The sequence below is a fragment of the Chiloscyllium plagiosum genome, unplaced genomic scaffold, assembly GCF_037043375.1.
Source record: "Chiloscyllium plagiosum isolate Xiang-an unplaced genomic scaffold, Cpla_swu_hap1 HiC_scaffold_17, whole genome shotgun sequence".
NCBI classification, from domain to species: Eukaryota; Metazoa; Chordata; class Chondrichthyes; order Orectolobiformes; family Hemiscylliidae; genus Chiloscyllium; species Chiloscyllium plagiosum.
In genome coordinates, this window is record NW_028270155.1 from 23,190,194 (window position 1) to 23,212,920 (window position 22,727).

At 41.1% G+C, this 22,727-nt stretch overlaps 1 protein-coding gene across 3 annotated transcripts in view; it reads right to left on the minus strand.

The window, feature by feature from the left end:
• LOC122558716 (solute carrier family 66 member 2) overlaps window positions 1-22,727 on the minus strand; it is a 74,398-nt gene that overhangs the window by 11,068 nt on the left and 40,603 nt on the right. For all 3 annotated transcript variants that reach the window (XM_087995751.1, XM_087995750.1, XM_087995748.1), the window contains exon 4: window positions 22,152-22,368. In XM_087995751.1, the coding sequence (XP_087851877.1) occupies window positions 22,152-22,368 (217 nt within the window). The remainder of the gene's footprint in view (window positions 1-22,151; window positions 22,369-22,727) is intronic.

Here is a 22,727-nt window from a genome sequence, read left to right on the forward strand (position 1 = left end):
TGGGAAGTCGCAAGAGAAAAAAAAAATCACATGATCAGGAGACTGCTTACTGAGACTGGGGAGGTGACAAAAATGGCAACCGATCCAGTCCAATAATGTTCCAGGAAAATGTGTGAGGAGGTGGAGTGGAAAGGGTGAGCAGATGCACAGCAGCAAAAGCCTACACTTTTCTTATCAGAAACTGTGGAATATCTGCCTGGGACTCACAAGGGAAATGAAGAAAAAACTGCTTTGATTACATTTTTGACCTCTCTTGGGTTCTAATCTTCCCTGCTATTTTCACTTGGCAGGAAATTTACTTTGACTTCTTACCTCCAAATTAAAATTAAAATTGTGCCCTGACAATGTCAACTGAGTGACTCCTTGAAGCATATAATATTTCTTAATTCACTTACAAGATGCGGGCAACACTGGCCAGACCCATTCCTGTTTATCCTCAACAAGGTATTTTTTAAGCCACCTTACCAACTGTCAACACATTTCGACTTGCTAAAGAAATCTTGGTTTACTTTTGCAATATTTATGAAAGTCAAAGGCCATAAAAGTTTGAAAATAATTATCATTTAAGTGCAACAGGGTTTTCAAAGTTTTGGAAATGATTGCTGCACTTGCTGTCTCATAGGATGTATGGAAAAACCTGACTTGTAGATACAAGTCCTTCTGTATAAGGGCACAGAAAAAGAAAGAAAAAATCTGTTTAAAGTATTCTTGATAAAGTGCTACTGATAATGTATGATCCTTGCCAGTAATATTCTAGCAAAGTTGTAATTTGAAGAATTGGACACATTACACAACGCACTTGTTTTACTTCAGGCTCCAGAAATGAGGAAATACATGGAAAGTATTGATGTTTCATCTGTAGTACTTTAGAAGCAACTTAATATTCCTTTAGGCTCCTTGCACTTCCAAGTAGGTCATTAGTCATGGTTAGATAAGTAGAAATTTAGCACCTTCAGTTTACATCTAATGAAAAAATGTCAGGCTAATTTAGAGTTTGTATTTCTACTCCCTTTAAAATTCTAAATTAAAGAGCTGAGAGGAATTTTAACTTGGAAGAACTGCATGGTTTGAGTGTAAATGGGTGAGGGGGATTAAAAGTGGGAAAAATATAAGTCTGTCAGGAAGCAGGTAGGTCTAAACTCTTGCCTTCCACATGCATTGGGCCATTTGTGTTCAACTTTCTTCAGGGAGGTAGGTTTTCTTTTAATTATACATGAAGTACAGAATTGGAGAAATATTTCACCAAAATTCAGATTTAAGGCTGCATTCCTGGCTTTCCCAGTTTTCCTGAAACCCAACTGTAAAAGCAAAATGGAAACACAACAGCAACCAATTAAAACATTTGGAGATGCTGCAATAAATACTCAGTACTCCCGAGATTTTACTTGCTACGCTTTGGACACTTTTTCAAATACTTTTTCAGAATGGGTGTCCTCCCAATTGCCTTTGATTGGAGGTCAGACAGTGAACAATATGATCAGCACAAGCTGCATCAGGAGCTTGTCATTCAGAGAACTGTAAATGGACAGAGTGGGACTGCAGCTTGCAGGAGGTACTGCATACAACTCAGAATATACTGGTAGAAGCTGAATTTTGTTGACCTGTTAGAACAGGGGCACTTCAGGGGACTCAGGGTGTTGTCTTGATTGGCAATCTGCAGTTTCCCAGACATAGATGTGCTCACTACTTGACTTAGGGCCATATTGTCTAGTGCCTGTTAATGTCATCACTACATTCAACCAACTTACCTCTGAATCCTTCCAGCTCTCTACAGTTGACATATCCAATATATGTTTTCTCCCTACTTCTAGCTTTGTTAATATATCAGGCATACAATCCATCTAGTTCATGTTGCCACCCACACTAAAACCCACACCTCCATCTTCCTTATCCTCACCAAGCTCAGTTGGCTTCCTATGATCAAAAGAAATCATGTAAAGATTATAGTGTTCACTTTAAAATTCTTCCCTACCACTGCTGATTTCCTCTAGTTCTGTGTGACGCTGGAATCCTGGTGTCCTCCTATACAAACCTGTTTCTCATCTCACTACTCCATCACTGGGTTCCCCTCTTCAGGTCCCCTTTCCATTCTCTGAAATATTTTCTTTCACCATCTCGACTACTAGCCTTTGCAATGTTCCCAGAATTGTCCTTAATACCGTCATCTTCCACTCTTGCAACCTTCCTGACACTTGCCTCTTTCTTCCTCCACTATTCCAAATGAGGATGTACTTACTTCTGCCATTCTATAATACACTCTGCAATATCTCTCTGTACGTACTGACCGTTGTTTAAGTAGCCACTGTTTTCAAACTTCTTGGCCTGTAAAATTCAGAAATGATAGCATGAATAAGTTTGAGCTCCAATTCTGAAACAGAAGCCATCACTATGCTACATGAAAATTAGGCAAAAGTGAGGACTGCAGATGCTGGAGATCAGAGTCTAGATTAGAGTGGTGCTGGAAGGGCTTTTGGCCGAAACATCGATTTTCCTGCTCATCGGATGCTGCCTGACCTGCTGTGTTTTTCCAGCACCACTCTAACCTAGACTACATGAAAATTAGGCAGATCTTCACCATTTTCCATTGCATTCAAGACTCATATATAAAATTGCCCATTTTGGAAAATAGAGTTGCTGGTGTTTCTGGACATTAGCTGCTGGTTTGGAAAGATATTGTCACTGTTCTGAGATTAATGGTGTTCAACTGAGATTAAGGGTAAGCACCTTGGCTCTGACAGTGTACGTTTATTTGACATCAAACCTTTTACCAGCATGTTAGACCCTGAGCTGTAAATGATTGATTTGAGCACTGTATATACAAATGCTCCATTTCCCAACACTGAAGAACATCGAAATCTCAACTTCCATAATAAAATTACACTGAGTTGGGAGTTTTCGGTCAGTCGTGAATTAAGGGTACTCGCAACTGATTTCAAAGAAAGCCATCTACAATGATCAAATGATCTCTGTACCTGATTAACATCTATCCTAATTACCTTTCAGGGAAGGAAAACAGCTGCCCTTACCATGTCTGGAGTACATGTGACTCCGGATCCACTCTTAATTGCCTTCTCAAATGACCTAGTAAGTCATGCAACTGTGTCAAACTGCTACAAAGTCTATAAAAAGGGAGTGAAGACAGATGAACCATGCAGCATTGGCTTAAGCATTGGACACAACAATGGCAAATCCAGTCCTGTTGACTGTGCAGTGTCCCCCTTACTCATATCTGTGGGGTTTTCTCAAAATTTGGAGACCTGTATCACAGATTATTCAAGTAACAGCCTTATATGGTTATGCTCATTGATTCATACCTTACAATGTTCCAGACACTCTCGTTCAAAACCCTGAAAGTACTGCTCACACCCCCAGCAGAGACCAACCAGAGTTAGAGGCACAGTGGTATTGCCTTAAGAGTCATCAACATGGATTCCAGATCCCATGATATCTTATGGCATCAGATTAAGCATGAGAACGAAATATCCTGCTGATTACCACTTACAACTAATCTCCAATCCCCTCAGCTGATTACTCAGTGCTGCTCCTCCTCATTTAACATCACTTCGAGGAAGTAATGAGTGCGGCAAAGTCATAGCATGTGCTCAGGGTGGGGAACTTCAACATCCATTACTGAGACTACTTCTATACACAGCACCACTAGTGATTGAGCTGGCTGAGTGCAAAAGGACTTGGATTCAAGACTGGGTCTGGAGGAGGTGAGGAAACCAACAACAGAGAAAAACATACCTGATCTCATCCTCATCAAAATGCCTGTTACAGTAGTCTCTGTCCATGACAGTGTATGTAGGAGTGACTATTTCACAGTCGTTACAGTCATTGTGGAGACAAAGTCAATCTTCACAATGAGGATACTCTTCATCGTGTTGTGTGACTTTGATCAAATTCACCAACTCTAAAAAAACAAAAGCAGAAATTGCTGGAGAAACTCAGCAGGTCTGGCAGCCTGTGAAGAGAAACCCAGTTCTGAAGAATGGCCAATGGACTCGAAACATTAACTCTGCTTTCTCTTTACAAATGCGGCTAAACCTGCTGAGGTTCTCTAGCAATTATTGCTTTTGTTTGTTTCAGATCTCCAATGTCCACAATTCTTTGTTTTGTTCTAGCAACTCTCAAATGGGCATCATTGAAACACTATAGGCCATCAGCAGCAGCAGAATTACGTTCATGTACAATTTGTAACCTCATGGCTTGGCACCACTATCACCATCAATCCAAGAAATTACTCTGTTTCAATGAAAAATGTAGAGTAGCATGCCAGGTGTATCATCAGACATCAGTAAAATGAGGTGACAACCTGGTGAAGCTACAATACAGGATTACAAGGGGTACAAACGATGGAAACAGCAATAAGTCGACAAGGCAAAGCAATCTCACCACCAATGGATCATATTCTAAGTTCTACAGTCCTGCCATGTCCAGATGTGAATGATTGTGGACAATTAAACAACTAACATGAAGACTTCATAAATATCCTCATTCTTAATGATGGGGTATCCAGAACATCAGTGTAAAAGACAAAGCATTTGCATCTATTTTCAGCTTGAAGTGCTAACTGGTTGATCAGTCTTGGTTTCCTTCTCATACCCCCAGCATGACAGATGCCAGTCTATAAGAGCATAAGAAACAAGAACAGGAGTAGACTGTTCCATCCCTCAAGCCTAGTTCACCACACAATAGATCAAGGCAGAGCTGACATTCCTCAAATCCACTTTCCTTTCCTTTCTCCAAAACCCGTGATTCCCATACTGAACAAGAATCTGTCAAGAATTAACCTTAAGGTTGAGATAGACAGATTCAAGGACTCTACCCTTTGTGTGGCGTTTGTGTGGAGCCACAGAAAATGGGGGAGATACTAAATGAATATTTTGCATCAGTATTTACTATGGAAAAGGTTATGGAAGATATAGATTGGAGGGAAATAGATGGTGACATCTTGCAAAATGTCCAGGTTACAGAGGAAGAAGTACTGGATGACTTGAAATGGTTAAAGGTGGATATATCCCCTGATCAGGTGTACCCGAGAACTCTGTGGGAATCTAGAGTAGTGATTCCCAAGCCTCTTGCTGAGATATTTGTATCATTGATAGTCACAGGTGAGGTGCCGGAAGACTGGAGGTTGGCAAACGTGGTGCCACTGTTTAAGAAGGACGGTAAAGACAAGCCACGGAACTATAGACCGGTGAGCCTGACCTCGGTGGTGGGCAAGTTGTTGAAGGGAATCCTGAGAGACCGAATGTACATATATTTGGAAAGGCAAGGACTGATTAGGGATAGCCAACATGGCTTTGTGCGTGGGAAATCATGACTCACAAACTTGATTGAGTTTTTTGAAGAAGTAACAAAGAAGATTGATGAGGGCAGAGCAGTAGATGTGATCTATATGGACGTCAGTAAGGCGTTCGACAAGGTTCCCCATGGGAGACTGATTAGCAAGGTTAGATCTCATGGAATACAGGGAGAACTAGCCATTTGGATACAGAACTGGCTCAAAGGTAGAAGACAGAGGGTGGTGGTGGAGGGTTGTTTTTCAGACTGGAGGCCTGTGACCAGTGGAATGCCACAAGGATTGGTGCTGAGCCCTCTACTTTTTGTCATTTACATAAATGATTTGGATGCGAGCATAAGAGGTACAGTTAGTAAGTTTGCATATGACACCAAAATTGGAGGTGTAGTGGACAGCGAAGAGGGTTACCTCAGATTACAACAGGATCTGGACTAGATGGGTCAATGGGCTGAGAAGTGGCAGATGGAGTTTAATTCAGATAAATGCGAGGTGGTGCATTTTGGGAAAGCAAATCTTAGCAGGACTTATACACTTAATGGTAAGGTCCTAGAGAGTGTTGCTGAACAAAGAGACCTTGGAGTGCAGGTTCATAGCTCCTTGAAAGTGGAGTCGCAGGTAGATAGGATAGTGAAGAAGGCGTTTGGTATGTTTTCCTTTATTGGTCAGAATATTGAGTACAGGAGTTGGGGGGTCATGTTGTGGCTGTACAGGACATTGGTTAGGCCACTGTTGGAATATTGCGTGCAAGTCTGATCTCCTTCCTATCGGAAAGATGTTGTGAAACTTGAAAGAGTTCAGAAAAGATTTACAAGGATGTTGCCAGGGTTGGAGTATCTGAACTACAGGGAGAGGATGAACAGGGTGGGGCTGTTTTCCCTGGAGCGTCGGAGGCCGAGGGGTGACCTTATAGAGGTTTACAAAATTATGAGGAATATGGATAGGATAAATAGACAAAATCTTTTCTCTGGGGTCGGGGAGTCCAGAACTAGAGGGCATAGGTTTAGGGTGAGAGGGGAAAGATATAAAAGAGACCTAAGGGGCAACATTTTTACGCAGAGGGTGGTACGTGTATTGAATGAGCTGCCAGAGGATGTGATGGAGGTTGGTACAATAGCAACATTTAAGAGGCATTTGGATGGGTATATGAATAGGAAGGGTTTGGAGGGATATGGGCCAGGTGCTGGCAGGTGGGACTAGATTGGGTTGGGATATCTGGTCGGCATAGACGGGTTGGACCGAAGGGTCTGTTTCCATGCTGTAGACCTCTATGACTCTACCCCCACAGCTCTCTTTGGCAAGGAGTGCCAAAGATTCACAACCCTCTGAGAGAAGAAATTCCTCCTCATTTTATTCTTAAATTGGTGCTACTTTATTCTGAGACTGTGCCCTCTAATCCTAGACTCCCCCATGAAGGGAAACATCCTCTCAGCATTTATCCTGTCAAGCCCCTGAAGAATCTCTGTATGTTTCAATGAGATCCCCTCTCATTCTTCTAAACTCCAGTGAGTAGGGTCTCAACCTGTTTAGCCTTTGCTCCTAAGACAATCCCTTCATACCAGGGATCATCCCAGTGAACCTTTTCTGAAATGCCTTCAATAAAATTATAGAATTCCTTAAATAAGGTGACCAAAACTGCCCACAATACTCCAGATGTGGTCTTACCAGCACCTTATACAGTTGGAGTGAGACTTCCCTAATCTTATACTCCAACCCCCTGGAGATAAGGGCCAACATTCCATTAGCCTTCCTTATTATCTGCTGTAGCTGTTTATAAGTTTTCTATATTTTGAGCACAAATACCCCCAAGTCCATTTGTGCTGCAGCTTTTTGTGGTTTCTCCCCATTTAAATAATCTGTTCTCCCTTCCAAAATGAACAAAAGTGCATTTTCCCACATTATACTCTATTTGCCTATTTTTTGCTATCTTGCTTAACCTATAAATAGTGCTCTGTAAATTGCCTGTATCTGCTTTTCTATATAGTTTAATGTTGTCTGCAAATTTGGGTACAGTACATTCACTTTCTTCTCCCAAGTCATTAATATAGTTTACACGTTTGATCCACTTCATGATATTAAGGCAGTGGATGCTGCAGAGCTTATGAGCCTCAAAAGCTTTTCGGCAATAATTATCAAAGGTCAGCTCCAGAACTAGCTGTTCCAGTACAGCTTAAGGTATTGGCATCTGCCAGGCCATATGGAAACTTAAATACTGCAGATGCTGGAATAAACACAGGGAATCCTTGGAAACTCAGCACTTCTGCCAGCATCTGTGGAGAGAGAGAGAGAATTAATATTTTGAGTCTGGTGTGACTCTGTCAGAACACTTTGTTCAATATGGGAACTCGCCCAGCTATCTCAATACCACAAAAGTGTGTGACAAATGCAAGGCAGTTACCGCTCTATCTACCTGCTCTCAATCATCAACAGTGCTGTCAAGCAAAACTTACAAAGGAATAACCTGCAGACTGACACTGAGTCTGAGTTCTGCTAGGGCCATTCAGTCCTGATTTAGTTACAGCCATGGTCCAAACATGGACAAAAGAGCTGTATTCTGGAGGTGCAGTGAGGGTGAATGCCCTTGATGTCAAGGCAGCAAATGATTCAGCGTGGCATCATGAAGCCCTGGAAAAAGCTAAAGTCAACAGGAATCAGGGGGAAAACTCTCCACTGGCTGAAGTCATACCTAGCACAAACAGGATTTATTCACACTTGGAAGTGAATTGACTTGTAAGTGATAGGTAGCATGGGTTTGTGCAGGGAAGGTCATGTCTCACCAGCTTGTTTGACTTTTCTGAGGAGGTGACAAGAATGATTGATGAGGGAAGGGCAGTGGATGTTGTGTACATGGACATAAGTAAGGCATTTGATAAGGTACCATGGCAGGCTTATACAGAAGGTAGAGTCTCATACGATCTGGGGTGAGCTGGCTGGATGGATTCAACACTGGCTTGGTCATAGAAGACACAGAGTAGCTATGGAAGTGTGCTTTTTGGAAAGGAGGTCAGTAACTAGTGGTGTTCCACAGGGTTCAGTGCTCGGACCTTTTTTGTTTGTAATACATATACATGATCTGGAGGAAAATATAGGTGGTCTGATTAGTAAGTTTGCAGATGACACCAAAATTGGTAGATTTGCAGATAGTGAGGAGGATTGCCAAAGAATACAGTGGGATATATAGATAGATTGCAGGTTTGGGCACAGAAATGGCAGATGGAGTTGGATCTTGACAAATGCGAGGTGATGCATTTTGGAACATTGTGTTCACTATATATTATGCAATAAATACCAGAACCCTTAGGAGCACTGACATACATAGGGATCTGGCTGTACATGTCCCCAGATACCTGTAAGTTGCAATACAGGTGGATAAGGTGGTCAGGAAGGCATACAGCATGCTTGCCTTCACCGGCCAGGGCATGGAATATAAAAGTTGGCAAGTTATATTCCAGCTGTAGAACTTTAGTTAGGCCACATTTGGAACATTGCATGCATTTGTGGCTGCCACACCGATAGAAGTATGAGGATGCTTTGGAGAGTGTGCAGAGAAGGTTACCAGGATGTTGCCTGGTCTTGAGGGTTTTAGTTATGAGCAGAGGTTGGATAAATTCAGATAGTTTTCACTGGAAAGGTGGAGGCTAAGGGGTGACCTCATAGAGGTCCACAAAACTAAGAGAGGCATAGATGGAATGGATATTCAGAGACTGTTTCCCAGGGTGGAAAGTATAACTATAAGATGGCACAAAATCAAGTTGAGAGGAGGAAGGTTTAGGGGAGAAGTGAGGGAGAAATTTTTCACACACATGGTGGTGGGTGCCTGGAACATGCTGCCAGTGGAGATGGTGGACACAGGTATATTAGCAACTTTTAAGCTGGGAGGCGAGCAGAGGGATGGAAACAGCATAAAGTCAGTAAGTAGCAGGTCTAAATAAGGATTAGGAACTGGTACAGGATTGGTTGGCCAAAGAGCCTGTTCCTGTGCTGTATTGTAGTATATTGTATAAAGGAAGATGGTTGTGAACTTGGAGGCTAATCATCGTCAAGAATGATTGAGAACAAAGATATCTCTGCAGGAGTTCCTCGGGGTATTGTCCTTGACCCAACTACCGTCAGTTGCTTGATCAATGACTTTCCATCAATCATAATGTCAGAAGTGGAAATATTTGCTGATGATTGCACAATATTCAAAATCATTTGTGACTCCTCAGATACCAATGCAGTCTGTGTTCATATACAGCAAGTTGTGAACAAAGTTTGAGTGTGGGCTGTTAGGTAGCAAGTAACATTTGTTGTCCTGCCACAACATGCCAGGAGATAACAGCTTGATCAAGAGAGAATTGAACCATTTCCCCTTGTTTTTCAATGGCATAATTATTGCTGAATCTTTTGCTATTAACATCCTGGGGTAACCATTGACTGAAAACTGAACTAGGCTAACATACAAATACAGTAGCTACTATAGCAGGTCGATGATCTGAATCCTGCAAAAAGTAATTCACCTCCTGTCTCCCCTGTCCTATCCATCATCTATAAACTATAAGTCAGCTGTCAGATGGAATGTTCTCCATCTGCCTGGATAGCCGCAGACCAAACAATATTCATGAAGTTCAATACTATTCAGGATAAAGCAGAACATTTGCTTGGCATCCAATCCACCATCACATTCACTCCTTTAACCAATAACACACAATGGCAGCAATTTGCACCAGGAGTCATTTCTTTTCCCCCTCTGAGGTCTGCTCTTGAGATTTTCTCAAGCATTACATTTTGATTTTCAGAGGACAATTTTCATTCTCACTCACTGCTTTGTTTGATGATGCAGTCATTACCAACATTACCTCCGACACCTATGTTGATAAATGGGGTATTTGAATTTGCATAAAATCAGGCTTATAGAATTCAACATTGTCCACAATAAACATCACTGCTCCCTTAAACATACAGCTACAAAACATAAAGAAAGTGTTAATTTCAAGGCAAGTAGTAATTAAATTAGTACATGACCAGAGACAAAGGTTAGCAACAAATTCCTTTTTTCAAGAGATGAATAGCTAACAAACACAGCAATACCGAGGGAAAACAAAACACTATGAACATACATTATAAAGACTGGGCAGGTCAGAACTAAGCAGTTCCATGTTTGTCTCTAACACAGTCATTGTACATCAAGTAATTTTATGATAGCTTCTTTGAGATAATCATAACACATAAACATTAATCTTGAGGACATAAACTGTTCAGTAATAAATTATCCAATTGACAGAATTCATTATGATAGTAATGATCATAGAAGACATTATTCCTTCACTGAAAAAGTTCAAAACTGTTCTCTTCCATTTTCAGCCAGACTCGACTCTTTAGCTGCCATCACTTACATTGTCTCTGCATTTCAATTCAGTTTGCCCCTGTCCTGCATTTGCTGTTAGAACATAGAAGAATACAGTGCAGTATAGGCCCTTAGGCCCTCGATGTTGCGCCAATCCAAGCCCACCTAACCTACACTAGCCCACTATCCTCCATATGCCGATCCAATGCCCGCTTAAATGCCCATAAAGAGGGAGAGTCCACCACTGCTACTGGCAGGGCATTCCATGAACTCACGACTCGCTGAGTAAAGAACCTACCCCTAACATCTGTCCTATACCTACCACCCCTTAATTTAAAGCTATGCCCCATTGTAATAGCTGACTCCATACGTGGAAAAAGGTTCTCATGATCAACCCTATCTAAACCCCTAATCATCTTGTACACCTCTATCAAGTCACCCCTAAACCTTCTTTTCTCCAATGAAAACAACCTCAAGTGCCTCAGCCTTTCCTCATACGATCTTTCTACCATACCAGGCAACATCCTGGTAAACCTCCTCTGCACCCGTTCCAGTGCCTCCACATCCTTCCTATAGTATGGCGACCAAAACTGCACACAATACTCCAGATGCGGCCGCACCAGAGTCTTATACAACTGCAACATGACCTCAGGACTCCGGAACTCAATTCCTCTACCAATAAAAGCCAGTACGCCATATGCCTTCTTCACCGCACTATTTACCTGTGTGGCAACTTTCAAAGATCTGTGTACATGGACACCAAGATCCCTCTGCTCATCCACACTACCAAGTATCCGACCATTAGCCCAGTACCCCATCTTTTTGTTACTCTTACCAAAGTGAATCACCTCACACTTAGCTACATTGAACTCCATTTGCCACCTTTCTGCCCAGTTCTGCAGCTTATCTATATCCCGCTGTAACCTGCCACATCCTTCCTCACTGTCAACAACTCCTCCGACTTTCGTATCATCGGCAAACTTGCTCACCCAACCTTCTCGCCCCTCCTCCAGGTCATTTATAAAAATGACAAACAGCAATGGTTCCAAATCAGATCCTTGCGGAACACCGCTAGTAACGGCACTCCAAGTTGAACCTTTACCATCAACTACTACCCTCTGTCTTCTTCCAGCCAGCCAATTCCTAATCCAAACCTTCAACTCACCCTCAATGCCATACCTCCATATTTTTTGAAGTAGCCTACCATGGGGAACCTTATCAAACGCCTTATTAAAATCCATATACACCACATCTACCGTTTCCCCTCGTCCACCTCCTTAGTCTCCTTCTCAAAGAATTCAATAAGGTTTGTGAGGCACGACCTGCCCTTCACAAAACCATGCTATCGTTGATCACATTATTCCTATCCAGATGTTCATAAATCCTATCCCTTACAATTCTCTCTAAGACTTTGCCCACAACAGAAGTGAGACTCACCGGCCTATAGTTACTAGGGTTATTCCTACTCACCTTCTTGAACAAGGGAACCACATTTGCTAGCCTCCAGTCTTCTGGCACTACTCCTGTAGACAACGAGGACATAAAAATCAAGGCCAATGGCTCTGCAATCTCCTCCCTTGCTTCCCAGAGAATCCTAGGATAAATGCCATCAGGCCCAGGGGACTTATCTATTTTCACCCTTTCCAGAATTTTCAACACCTCTTCCCTACATACCTCAAAGCCATTCATTCTACTTAATTGTAACTCAGTATTCACATCGGCAACAATGTCCTGTTCCTGAGTGAATACTGACGAAAAGTATTCATTCAGTGTCTCCCCAATCTCTTCAGCCTCCACACGCAACTTCCCACTACTATCCTTGATTGGACCTATTCCTACCCTAGTCATTCTTTTATTCCTGACATACCTATAGAAAGCCTTAGGGTTTTCCCTAATCCTACCAACTAAGGACCTTTCATGTCCCCTCCTTGCTGCTCCTAGCTCTCTCTTCTGGTCCTTCCTGGCTACCTTATAACTCTCAATCGCCCCAATTGAACCTTCATGCCTCATCTTTACATAGGCCGCCCTCTTCCATTTAACAAGGGATTCCAATTCATTCTTAAACCAACCTACTGTTGGTAGGTATTAGCAGTAAGCAAGAGAGAGAGCCACCCCCTTATTGAAATAACAGGTTCTGAGTATTCCATTTATGGGGGTGACTTTTCATTAAATGTTTTCCACTGTGATTTCAAAGTTTTTGGCAGCTGGATCCTCATGCCACCCCATGTATTTTGAGCGTTGGTATATACCATGAACAGATGCACTGCAGTAACTCACCAAGACTCCTCAGCACCACCTTTTGAATGGTGACCCACACCATCTAGAAGGACAAGGGCAGCAGATACAAGGAACACCACCATCTCCCCAAGCTCCCCACCCAGAATCACACCATCTTGACTTGGAACTATATTACTATTCCTTCCTTGACGCTGGGTCAAAGTCGTGGAAGTCTCTTCTGAACAGCACTGTGGGTGTCCCTACACCACATGGACTGCAGTAGTTCAAGAAGACAGCTCTTCACCACTTTCTCAACTGGGCAAAGGGAAAGTTGGGGATTGGCAATAAATTATAGTATTGTTAACAACACCCAAATCCCAGGAATTTGTTCTTTAAAAAGGGAAACTTTTGGCATGCAATGATATCAGCAAACAATTATACAAACCAATTATATCGATGTATTCATACAAAGCAAACCAGGAAGATAAATGCATTTAATACTTTTCACTTCCAATTTAAAATTTCAGATAGAAAAATAAATATTTCTGATTGAATTAAGTCAAAAATTAAAACAAGTTTTAAAAAGTTTCAAAATGAAAAAAAAACTTTTAAAAGAAGCAAAAATTATGGACTCTTTAAAATTTAAGAGAAATTTGATGTTCGACAAATATAAAATGAACTTTTCAGGGTCAGGGAGAGTGTTTAATAACAGTTATGAAGTTAGTATGCTGTTAAAAATTCAGTTACAATATATTTAACAAGGTGCAACTGTTTCAAGAGGTTCTGCAGTGTGTCTAACAGACAGAAGGGGAAATTTCTTCAAATCATGCTTGCTATGGAGACCACAGATTCCCAATGCAGCTGTCATTCTCAGTAGAGCAATGACAGCAAACAGTGACAGTTTCACTATCATTATCACTTCAACAATCAGGCCCACTATACTTGTCATCAATATGTGTCTAAAACACAGACAAAAGAATCTACATAATTGGAGATAATCTATAAACATTTGAATGTCTTAGAAAATCTAGAACAGCACAATTATTTAGGAAAAATAATATTGATAGAGTGGAGGAGAAAGTTCTCCAAAAATATTGGGTAGGATACAAGAAACACTTCTTAGTCTCTTTGGTCTGTCTTGTATTTTTATCAGCCAAAGGAACAAACAGAATCTAAATTCAATATTTCACTCAGAGGACTGTGTCTCTATAATGATATGTCATAGAGTTACAATAAGGCATTAGGCAGGGGTCCACTGGCAGGAGGAAACTTTCTAAACCAGGGACACAAACATTTGTTACTATTTTGACAAGAAATTAGCTTGTGTTTAGGGTTCACTTTTTTATTTGATCATGAATGATTTTCAATAAAAATAATTAAGCAAAAATATTAATCTTTTAGTATTTTCCCTCATTGATTCAATAGGTCAGATCTGTGCCTCATGAATAAAGCACAATGTGCAAAATAAAATTAGAATATGCCTTATTTAATTCGTTGAGGTACAAATGTTGTTATTCAACCGTAAAGGAATAAAGCAGATTGCAATTAAAAGATAAAGAATCTCCCAAATATTCATATTTAAGTTAAAAGCAAACTAAGCATGTCAATTCTGGATTGTCACAGGTGAGGTGCCGGAAGACTGGAGGTTGGCAAACGTGGTGCCACTGTTTAAGAAGGGCGGTAAAGACAAGCCAGGGAACTATAGACCAGTGAGCCTGACCTCGGTGGTGGGCAAATTGTTGGAGGGAATCCTGAGGGACAGGATGTACATGTATTTGGAAAGGCAAGGACTGATTAGGGATAGTCAACACGGCTTTGTGCATGGGAAACCATATTTCACAAACTTGATTGAGTTTTTTGAAGAAATAACAAAGAGGATTGATGAGGGCAGAGCAGTAGATGTGATCTACATGGACTGCAGTAAGGCGTTCGACAAGGTTCCCTATGGGAGACTGATTAGCAAGGTTAGATCTCATGGAATACAGGGAGAACTAGCCATTTTGGATACAGAACTGGCTCAAAGGTTGAAGACAGAGGGTGGTGGTGGAAGGTTGTTTTTCAGACTGGAGGCCTGTGACCAGTGAAGTGCCACAAGGATCGGTGCTGGGCCCTCTACTTTTTGTCATTTACATAAATGATTTGGATGCGAGCATAAGAGGTACAGTTAGTAAGTTTGCATATGACACCGAAATTGGAGGTGTAGTGGATAGCGAAAAGGGTTACCTCAGATTACAACAGGATCTTGACCAGATGGGCCAATGGGCTGAGAAGTGGCAGATGGAGTTTAATTCAGATAAATGCAAGGTGCTGCATTTTGGAAAGCAAATCTTAGCAGGACTTATACACTTAATGGTAAGGTCCTAGGGAGTGTTGCTGAACAAAGAGACCTTGGAGTGTCGGTTCATAGTTCCTTGAAAGTTGAGTCGCAGGTAGATAGGATAGTGAAGAAGGTGTTTGGTGTGCTTTCCTTTATTGGTCAGAGTATTGAGTACAGGAGTCGGGAGGTCATGTTGTGGCTGTACAGGACATTGGTTAGGCCACTGTTGGAATATTGCATGCAATTCTGGTCTCCTTCCTATCGGAAAGATTTTGCAAAACTTGAAAGGATTCAGAAAAGATTTACAAAGATGTTGCCAGGGTTGGAGAATTTGAGCTATAGGGAGAAGCTGAACAGGCTGGGGCTGTTTTCACTGGAATGTCGGATGCTGAGGGGTAACCTTATAGAGGTTTACAAAATTATGAGGGGCATGGATAGAGTAAATATGCAAAGTCTTTTCCCTGGGATGGGCGAGTCCAGAATTAGAGGGCATAGTCTAGATTAGAGTGGTGCTGGAAAAGCACAGCAGTTCAGGCAGCATCCGAGGAGCAGTAAAATCGATGTTTTGTGCAAAAGCACTTCATCAGGAGAGCGTAGAGGGCATAGGTTTAGAGTGAGAGGGAAAAGATATAAAGGAGACCTAAGGGGCAACTTTTTCACGCAGAGGGTGGTACGTGTATGGAATGAGCTGCCAGAGGAAGTGGTGGAGGCTGGTACAATTACAGCATTTAAGAGGCATTTGGATGGGTATATGAATAGGAAGGGTTTGGAGGGATATGGGCCGGGTGCTGGCAGGTGGGACTAGATTGGGTTGGGATATCTGGTCAGCATGGACGGATTGGACCGAAGGGTCTGTTTCCATGCTGTACATCTCTATGACTCTATTTGGCAAAAATGTATTTCTTGAAGTTTTCTGATACAACTTCACACATAGAAGAGATATAGATTGTGTTTGAAGATTTTGATAAGTAAGGCATTTTAACAAGTATTAATGTATTGTACTTGATTCCAATTATGATTTGTATCTTTGGAAGGTAATCTACTCTAGAAGTAAATACCTTGAACTTCATAATTTGAGAAAGTTGCAAGAAAGAATAAACTTGATTTGCATACTTTCAATTGAATTTCCTCTGTTTTTTATAAGGAGGAAACACTGTACCATCATAAGCTATTACATGTTAAAAACAAGATGAGATTGGTCTACTGACAGCTATGACTGAACTACATTTAGAAGGAGATTTTTAAAATTACTGAATGGCACTGGAACTAGGTGCAGACATAAGGAAGTATAAGAGAGCTGTCTCACATTGACCAAACTCATGGCTCAGTATGTACATGTAAAGAAGTCTAGACAAGACACCAAGAGATAGCTCATAATGTGCACTTCAGTAACTTGGTCTTATCAGAAGGATGTTAATTGCGCATTTGAAATTCATACAAAAAGTTGTATAGCTGCTATCTAATGTAGAATGGTACAGTGCAGTAATAATAGTGTTCCTGTCATTATTGCTACACTATACCATTCCCCCCACCACCCTCCCCACTCCGGTTCTAACCTTCCACCTCACTCATATCCAGATACAGCAAATTATACTCCACCATTTATGCCACCTACAATCAGACCCCAGCACCACAGATATAATTCCCTCCCCACCCCTGTCAGTGTTCCGCAGAGACTATTCCGTCTGTGACTCCCTGGTTAGGTCCATGCCCCACACCAACCCACCCTCCATTCCTGGCACCTTTCCTTGCCTCCGCAACAGGTGTAAAACCTGCACCCATACCTCTTCCCTCACCACCATCTAAGGCCCTAAAGGATCCTATCATATCCAGCAGAGATTTTCCTACACATCAAAACACCTCATCTACTGTGTCCATTGCTCTCAATGTGGTCTCTATATCGGGGAGACAGGACGCTAACTCACGAACGTTTCAGGGAACATCTTGGGACACATGCACCAAACAGCCCCACTGCCCTGTGGCCAGTCACTTCAACTCCCCCTCCCACTCCCTCAAGGACATGCAAGTCCTGGGCCTCCTCCACTGCCAAATCCAAGCCACCCAAAGACTGGGGGAAGAATGCCTCATCTTCTGCCTTGCGACTCTCCAACCACACACCATCAACATCAACTTCACCAGTTTCCTTATCTTTCCTTCCCCCTCCTCATCCCAGATCCAACCATCCAACTTGGCACCACCCCTTGAACTGTCCTACCTGTCCATCTTCCTTCCCATCTATCCGCTCCATCTTCCCTTCTGACCTATCACTATCACTCTTTATCTGCATCTACCTATTGCCTTCCCAGCTACCTTACCTCCAACCTCCTATTTATCTCTCAGCCCCCTTCCCCCTCCAAATTCCTGATGAAGGGCTTATGCTCAAAATATCAAATCTCCTGCTCCTCAGATGCTGCCTGACCTGCTGTGTTTTTCCAGCGTCACACTTTTTGACTCTGATTTCTCTGGCATCTGCAGTCTTTCATTAACATAATTGCCTGGTTAATGCATTGTTTGCAATTCCAATCTGATGGATTGTTCAATCATAAATCTGCAAGTTTTTACAAAGTGAAACTTGGCACAATGTAGATAAAATCCCAAATGTGTGAGTTGTAACTAGCTCAGAATCAAAAGATTTGTCTATTTGTTGAATGCAGTCTAGCCAAGAGAACTACAATATTTCATCAATATGCAGATGCAGTTTTGCTGAAACCCTCATGTTGGTATCTGTCCCATTACATATCCTCGAATAAAGACAAAATACTGCTGATCCTGGAAATATGAAACAAACACATATGCTTGCAAAACTCAATAGGTCTGACAGCATCTGTGAAGAGAGAAATTGAAATAATGTTTCAAGTCTGATATGACTCCTTCAGAACTGTTCTCAAAACATTAACTCTGTTTCTCTCTCCACAGATGTTGTTAAACCTGCCAAGTTTCTCCAGTATTCTCTGATTTTGTTTTGTTACATATCCTGCCTGGTTTACCTTTATATTGGTTTCAATGGAAAGCAAAATTGAGTGGAGTATCTGGTTGGTGGCTGAACCAGAATGCTGGGTTTACCACCAGTAGCTAAAGTACAACTTTGCCCAATGTATTGTTATTTATTTTTATGCTACCTCATTCCACTTCACTGGAAATAGCAGTACAGATATGTAGTCCAATATCCACATTGAAAACCCCAACTTGCCAATTATCTTCCAAAATTTTCATAACTGAAATCAATGTGCAAGTTCGTAAAGACCATTAATCCATTTATTTGTTTGTTCCCCTCATGAAATTCATACCAAGTGCATGCTTACAAATTTGGGAGAGGTAAGAATCCTCAAGATTTTTATGAGCTATTTAGACGAACACTTGAAATGCCGTTGCATGCAAGATTATAAGTTATTGGAAAACTGGATGAGAGTCTCTTTCCATGCTATAGCTCTACATTATATTTATCACAAATTTATCACTGTTGTCTTGGTATAAGGTCAAGAATGGGGGATGCTCAATTATTTACCAGTTTTGTAAGGCACTGGGAGCTTTCCTTCATCATAATGAATAAGAAGAGTTCCTCTACATATCACAGCTAACTACACACAATATATAGCTTGGAATGAGGTCATACAACCCGAACAATGTCATAGTTTATGTTCTACTCTTGCCTTCTCCTATTCTTCTTAATCTAACTATGATCATTATTCTTCATTTCCTTCTTCCTACTGTTATGATCACAAATGATGTTATTACTGAAGATGTTAGATCCCAGACTGAAATCTAGTTTTATGATTGACATTTTATTTTGTTGGTTTTAAGCAGGCACTGAAACATGAACATGCTATGTTGCAGACCATCAAATAGGAGCTCATTGAAGCAAAAGAAATGGAAGTGAAATAGAATAAACCAAACTATTTACCTATAACATAAACAGTGACATATTATCTATTTGTAACTTTTCACATGCGAACTTCTGTAGAACTTACTCATAATTCAAATTAAGACTGAAAAGATCTCTCTTTTTAAGCTGAGTGTTTCATCTATGCTTAAAAAATAAGCAAATTGAGAAAAATCTAACTCAAAAATTGAGACAGTTATTTACCTTGCTAATTCATTAAATTCCTACAATAAATAAAAACTCATTAGTTCTGAGGACTTGCTCTCACAAACTATTGATTAAAAATTACCATGGCTATAGAAAGACTCAGGTTAATTATTAATTCCCGCAGACACCAGAAAAATCCATATGTCATTTCTTCAAAATCCAAACTTTCAAACTTAACTCAATTGATACTCATAAAAATATATATATTATTCACAGTCAACATCATGCCATGCTATCGAGTTGCCCTTTAGATGCATCAGCATTATTTGTCTCACTACAACCTATGGTAGCGAGGTTCACATTTATATAAGTTATGGGAGTTTCCTTTGAAGTTCTTAACTGATATCTTGGTTGCTAAGTCATATTGATGCCTCTAGTTTCTGTCTCCCACAAGTGTAAACATTCTCAATATCTTTAATCCATGAAAGCCTTTCATAATTTCAGACCTCTATTCAAAGGTCGATAAGACGATCCCTTATGCTTGTCTTTTCAAGATAAAATTGCCCCATATCTTCCATAATGGGTATACATTTGGTATTATTCTTGGAAATCTTTATTTCACCATCTCTTTCTATATACTTTACATAATAAACAGAGTTACAACAAATTTAATACAACTTCTGCACTTTTATGCTTCATTCCTCTAGAAAACAGTCTGACACCGGAATTATTAGTGAAAATGGTAGTCCCAACCCCTCCTGAAAAGATGAGGGACAGCCTATTTTCAAATCTATGGGATGTCCCAAATTACTTTACAGCTGATAGTTTATTAATTAGCTCAGACTGAGACTTTTGCCCATGTCCAGGATGCAATTCTGCCTCTGGGAGTTGCCTGACAATCAGTTAGCCACCAAGGCAGTAAGTCCTTTGAAACTAGTCCAGTTCCACCTAAGTATCATCACTGAAAGTAGGTGGGGTGGTCTCTGGCCCCAGGGAGGGTGTTTGGGGCATGTTATTGGGAGGGCGGGGTGAATAGAGCAGAAATGGGGACTATTTGGGGTACCTCCATTGGGGACGTGATGCCCAAATAGGAGGGATCAGACCCCCATCCCCCTCTACGCACACCCCCCTTCTCCATAGCATATATCAAGACTGTCAGGGTTCATCTAATATGGGCGTCTGGCCCTGGTTGTATTTTATTAGAGCCAGGTAGGCAACAGGCACAACGCCCACCTGTAATGCCACCCCATTTTAGATTTCTGTTTCCCCCCCTCTCCCTAAGACTCCTTACAAGGTGTGGTGACTAGAATTCTGGCTTCTGTTTTGGGTTTGTTTTCATTATGGTCTTATTTACCTGCTGCAAGACTTACAGTGGCTTGTTTATTTTCACTCTAGATCCTTTTGTTCTAGTATTCAATTTAAATTATTAATTTCCAAACAATTTATGACCATCTAAATTTTTCTTACCCCTCACTTATCTATATTAAAATTCATTTGGTAATTGTATGCCCATTCTGCAAACTTATTCAAGAGTTCTTATAACGTATTGCAGTCTCCTCAGTGTTGACTATCACTTTCAATGCAGAGTGATCCCTGATTCAGAAACTGATTCACTGACTCCACAATCTAAATTGGTAAGATAAATTATGAATAATCGTGAGTCCAGCACTGATCCTTGTGCAGCTCCATCGCCCACCCTCTGCCATTCTTAAAAATGATTCTTTACTCCTGTATTTGTATCCATCTCATTGCTTATCATGGTGTATATATGAGCTCTCTCTACAACTGTTCTTTATAACGTTGATCAGCTGCCACCATCCTCTTTCAGGGTAGGGATCCTCAAGATCTGTTGGTCGAGTATCAAGTGTGGTAGAGGAAAACCACTTAGTTGTGGAGCATGAAGAAGTTCTTGTCTTAAGCAAGATGTAATTTATTGCATGACAGCATCGAGGCATAATTACATTGTTTGATGACAGAGACATTACTTTAGAGAACAAGAGGATTATCAGGAAGAACCTGATAGTACAGCTTACTTCTTTGAGATCCTAAGGTGAGCGGCATGGTGGCACAGCAGTTGGCACTGTTGCCTCACAGCGCCAGAGACCCGGGTTCAATTCCCACCTCAGGCAATTGTCTGTGTGGAGTTTGCGCATTCTTCCCGTGTCTGTGCGGGTTTGCTCTGGTTTCCTCCCACAGTCCAAAGATGTGCAGGTTAGGTGAATTGGCCATGCTAATTGCCTGTAGTGTTGGGTGAAGGGGTAAATGTAGGGGGATGGGTTGCTCTCCGGAGGGTCGGCGTTGACTTATTGAGCCGAAGGGCCTGTTTCCACACTGTAAGTAATCTAAACAGTTCTTCCAACCAAGAATGTATGGCAACATCATAATGATGGTGTTTAAGGCACTTCTCAATATTAACCCTTTCGGTAGGGCAGCACGGTGGCTCAGTGGTTAGCATAGCTGCCTCACAGCACCAGGGTTCCAGGTTTGATTCCAGCCTCAGGCAACTGTCTGTGTGGAGCTTGCACATTCACCCCATGTCTGTGTGGGTTTCCTCCCACAGTCCAAAGATGTGCAAGTCAGGTGAATTGGCCATGCTAAATTGCCCATAATGTTAAGTGCATTAGTCAGAGGGGAAATGGGTCTGGGTGGGTTACTTTTCGGAGGGTCGGTGTGGACTGGTTTGGCCAAAGAGCCTGTTTCCACACTGTAGGGAATCTAAGTCAGATCACTATCCATTTCAGTCTGAGCTTATTCATCAGTCTATTATGCCTGATAAAAAGAACCATTTTGGTACTTGAGATATTTTATATTTGCTACATATCTCTGGCCCATGCTTTATGTTATCTTGTAAGAAGAATAAATAATAAAAATGAACATTGCTACTGCTATTTTTTTATGTAAGCAAGCATGTTTAAAGTCTTAAAAAATATTGGAACTTTTATGAGTGAGAATGTTTTTTCACCTCATTCCTGCTGTTGACTTGTTCTTGAAGTTCTGCAAAAGCTGAGGCATTCCTAACATGGCTTCAATGAGGACAGCTGAGAAGCCAAGACTTTCCACGTAAAGTTCAGAGTCAATAAGCAGGTACGTAATAAGGAGGCACAACACAGTGAATGTTAAACAAAACTGGATGTAATCAAGGAAGCGGCTCCACGCCCAAAAATATCTTGGATCAAAATCTATGGAGAGAAAAGAAAAATGATTCTGATCATACATGTACCAACTGAACATCGTTACATGTTATGAAAATGCACAATTAGAAAAGAAATAGTTTTGAAATGATTCTTAAAAGGTATAAAACCAAAATTTTTAAAGAGGTTCTAATTAAGTTTATAAATAATGTATCTGTCGTTATATGTCTTATGCTGCTATATGGTGTTTGATGTGAGGGAAATATACCTTTTAGAATTATCTTAAAAATCTTCCATTATCTAGAGAGTTCTATTTCCCTTGTTTGGAGCAGTCTAGGAATACTGATAGATGGATTGTAGCAGTTCATGAAGGAGGCTCATGACCATCTTTTCAAAACAACGAGGGA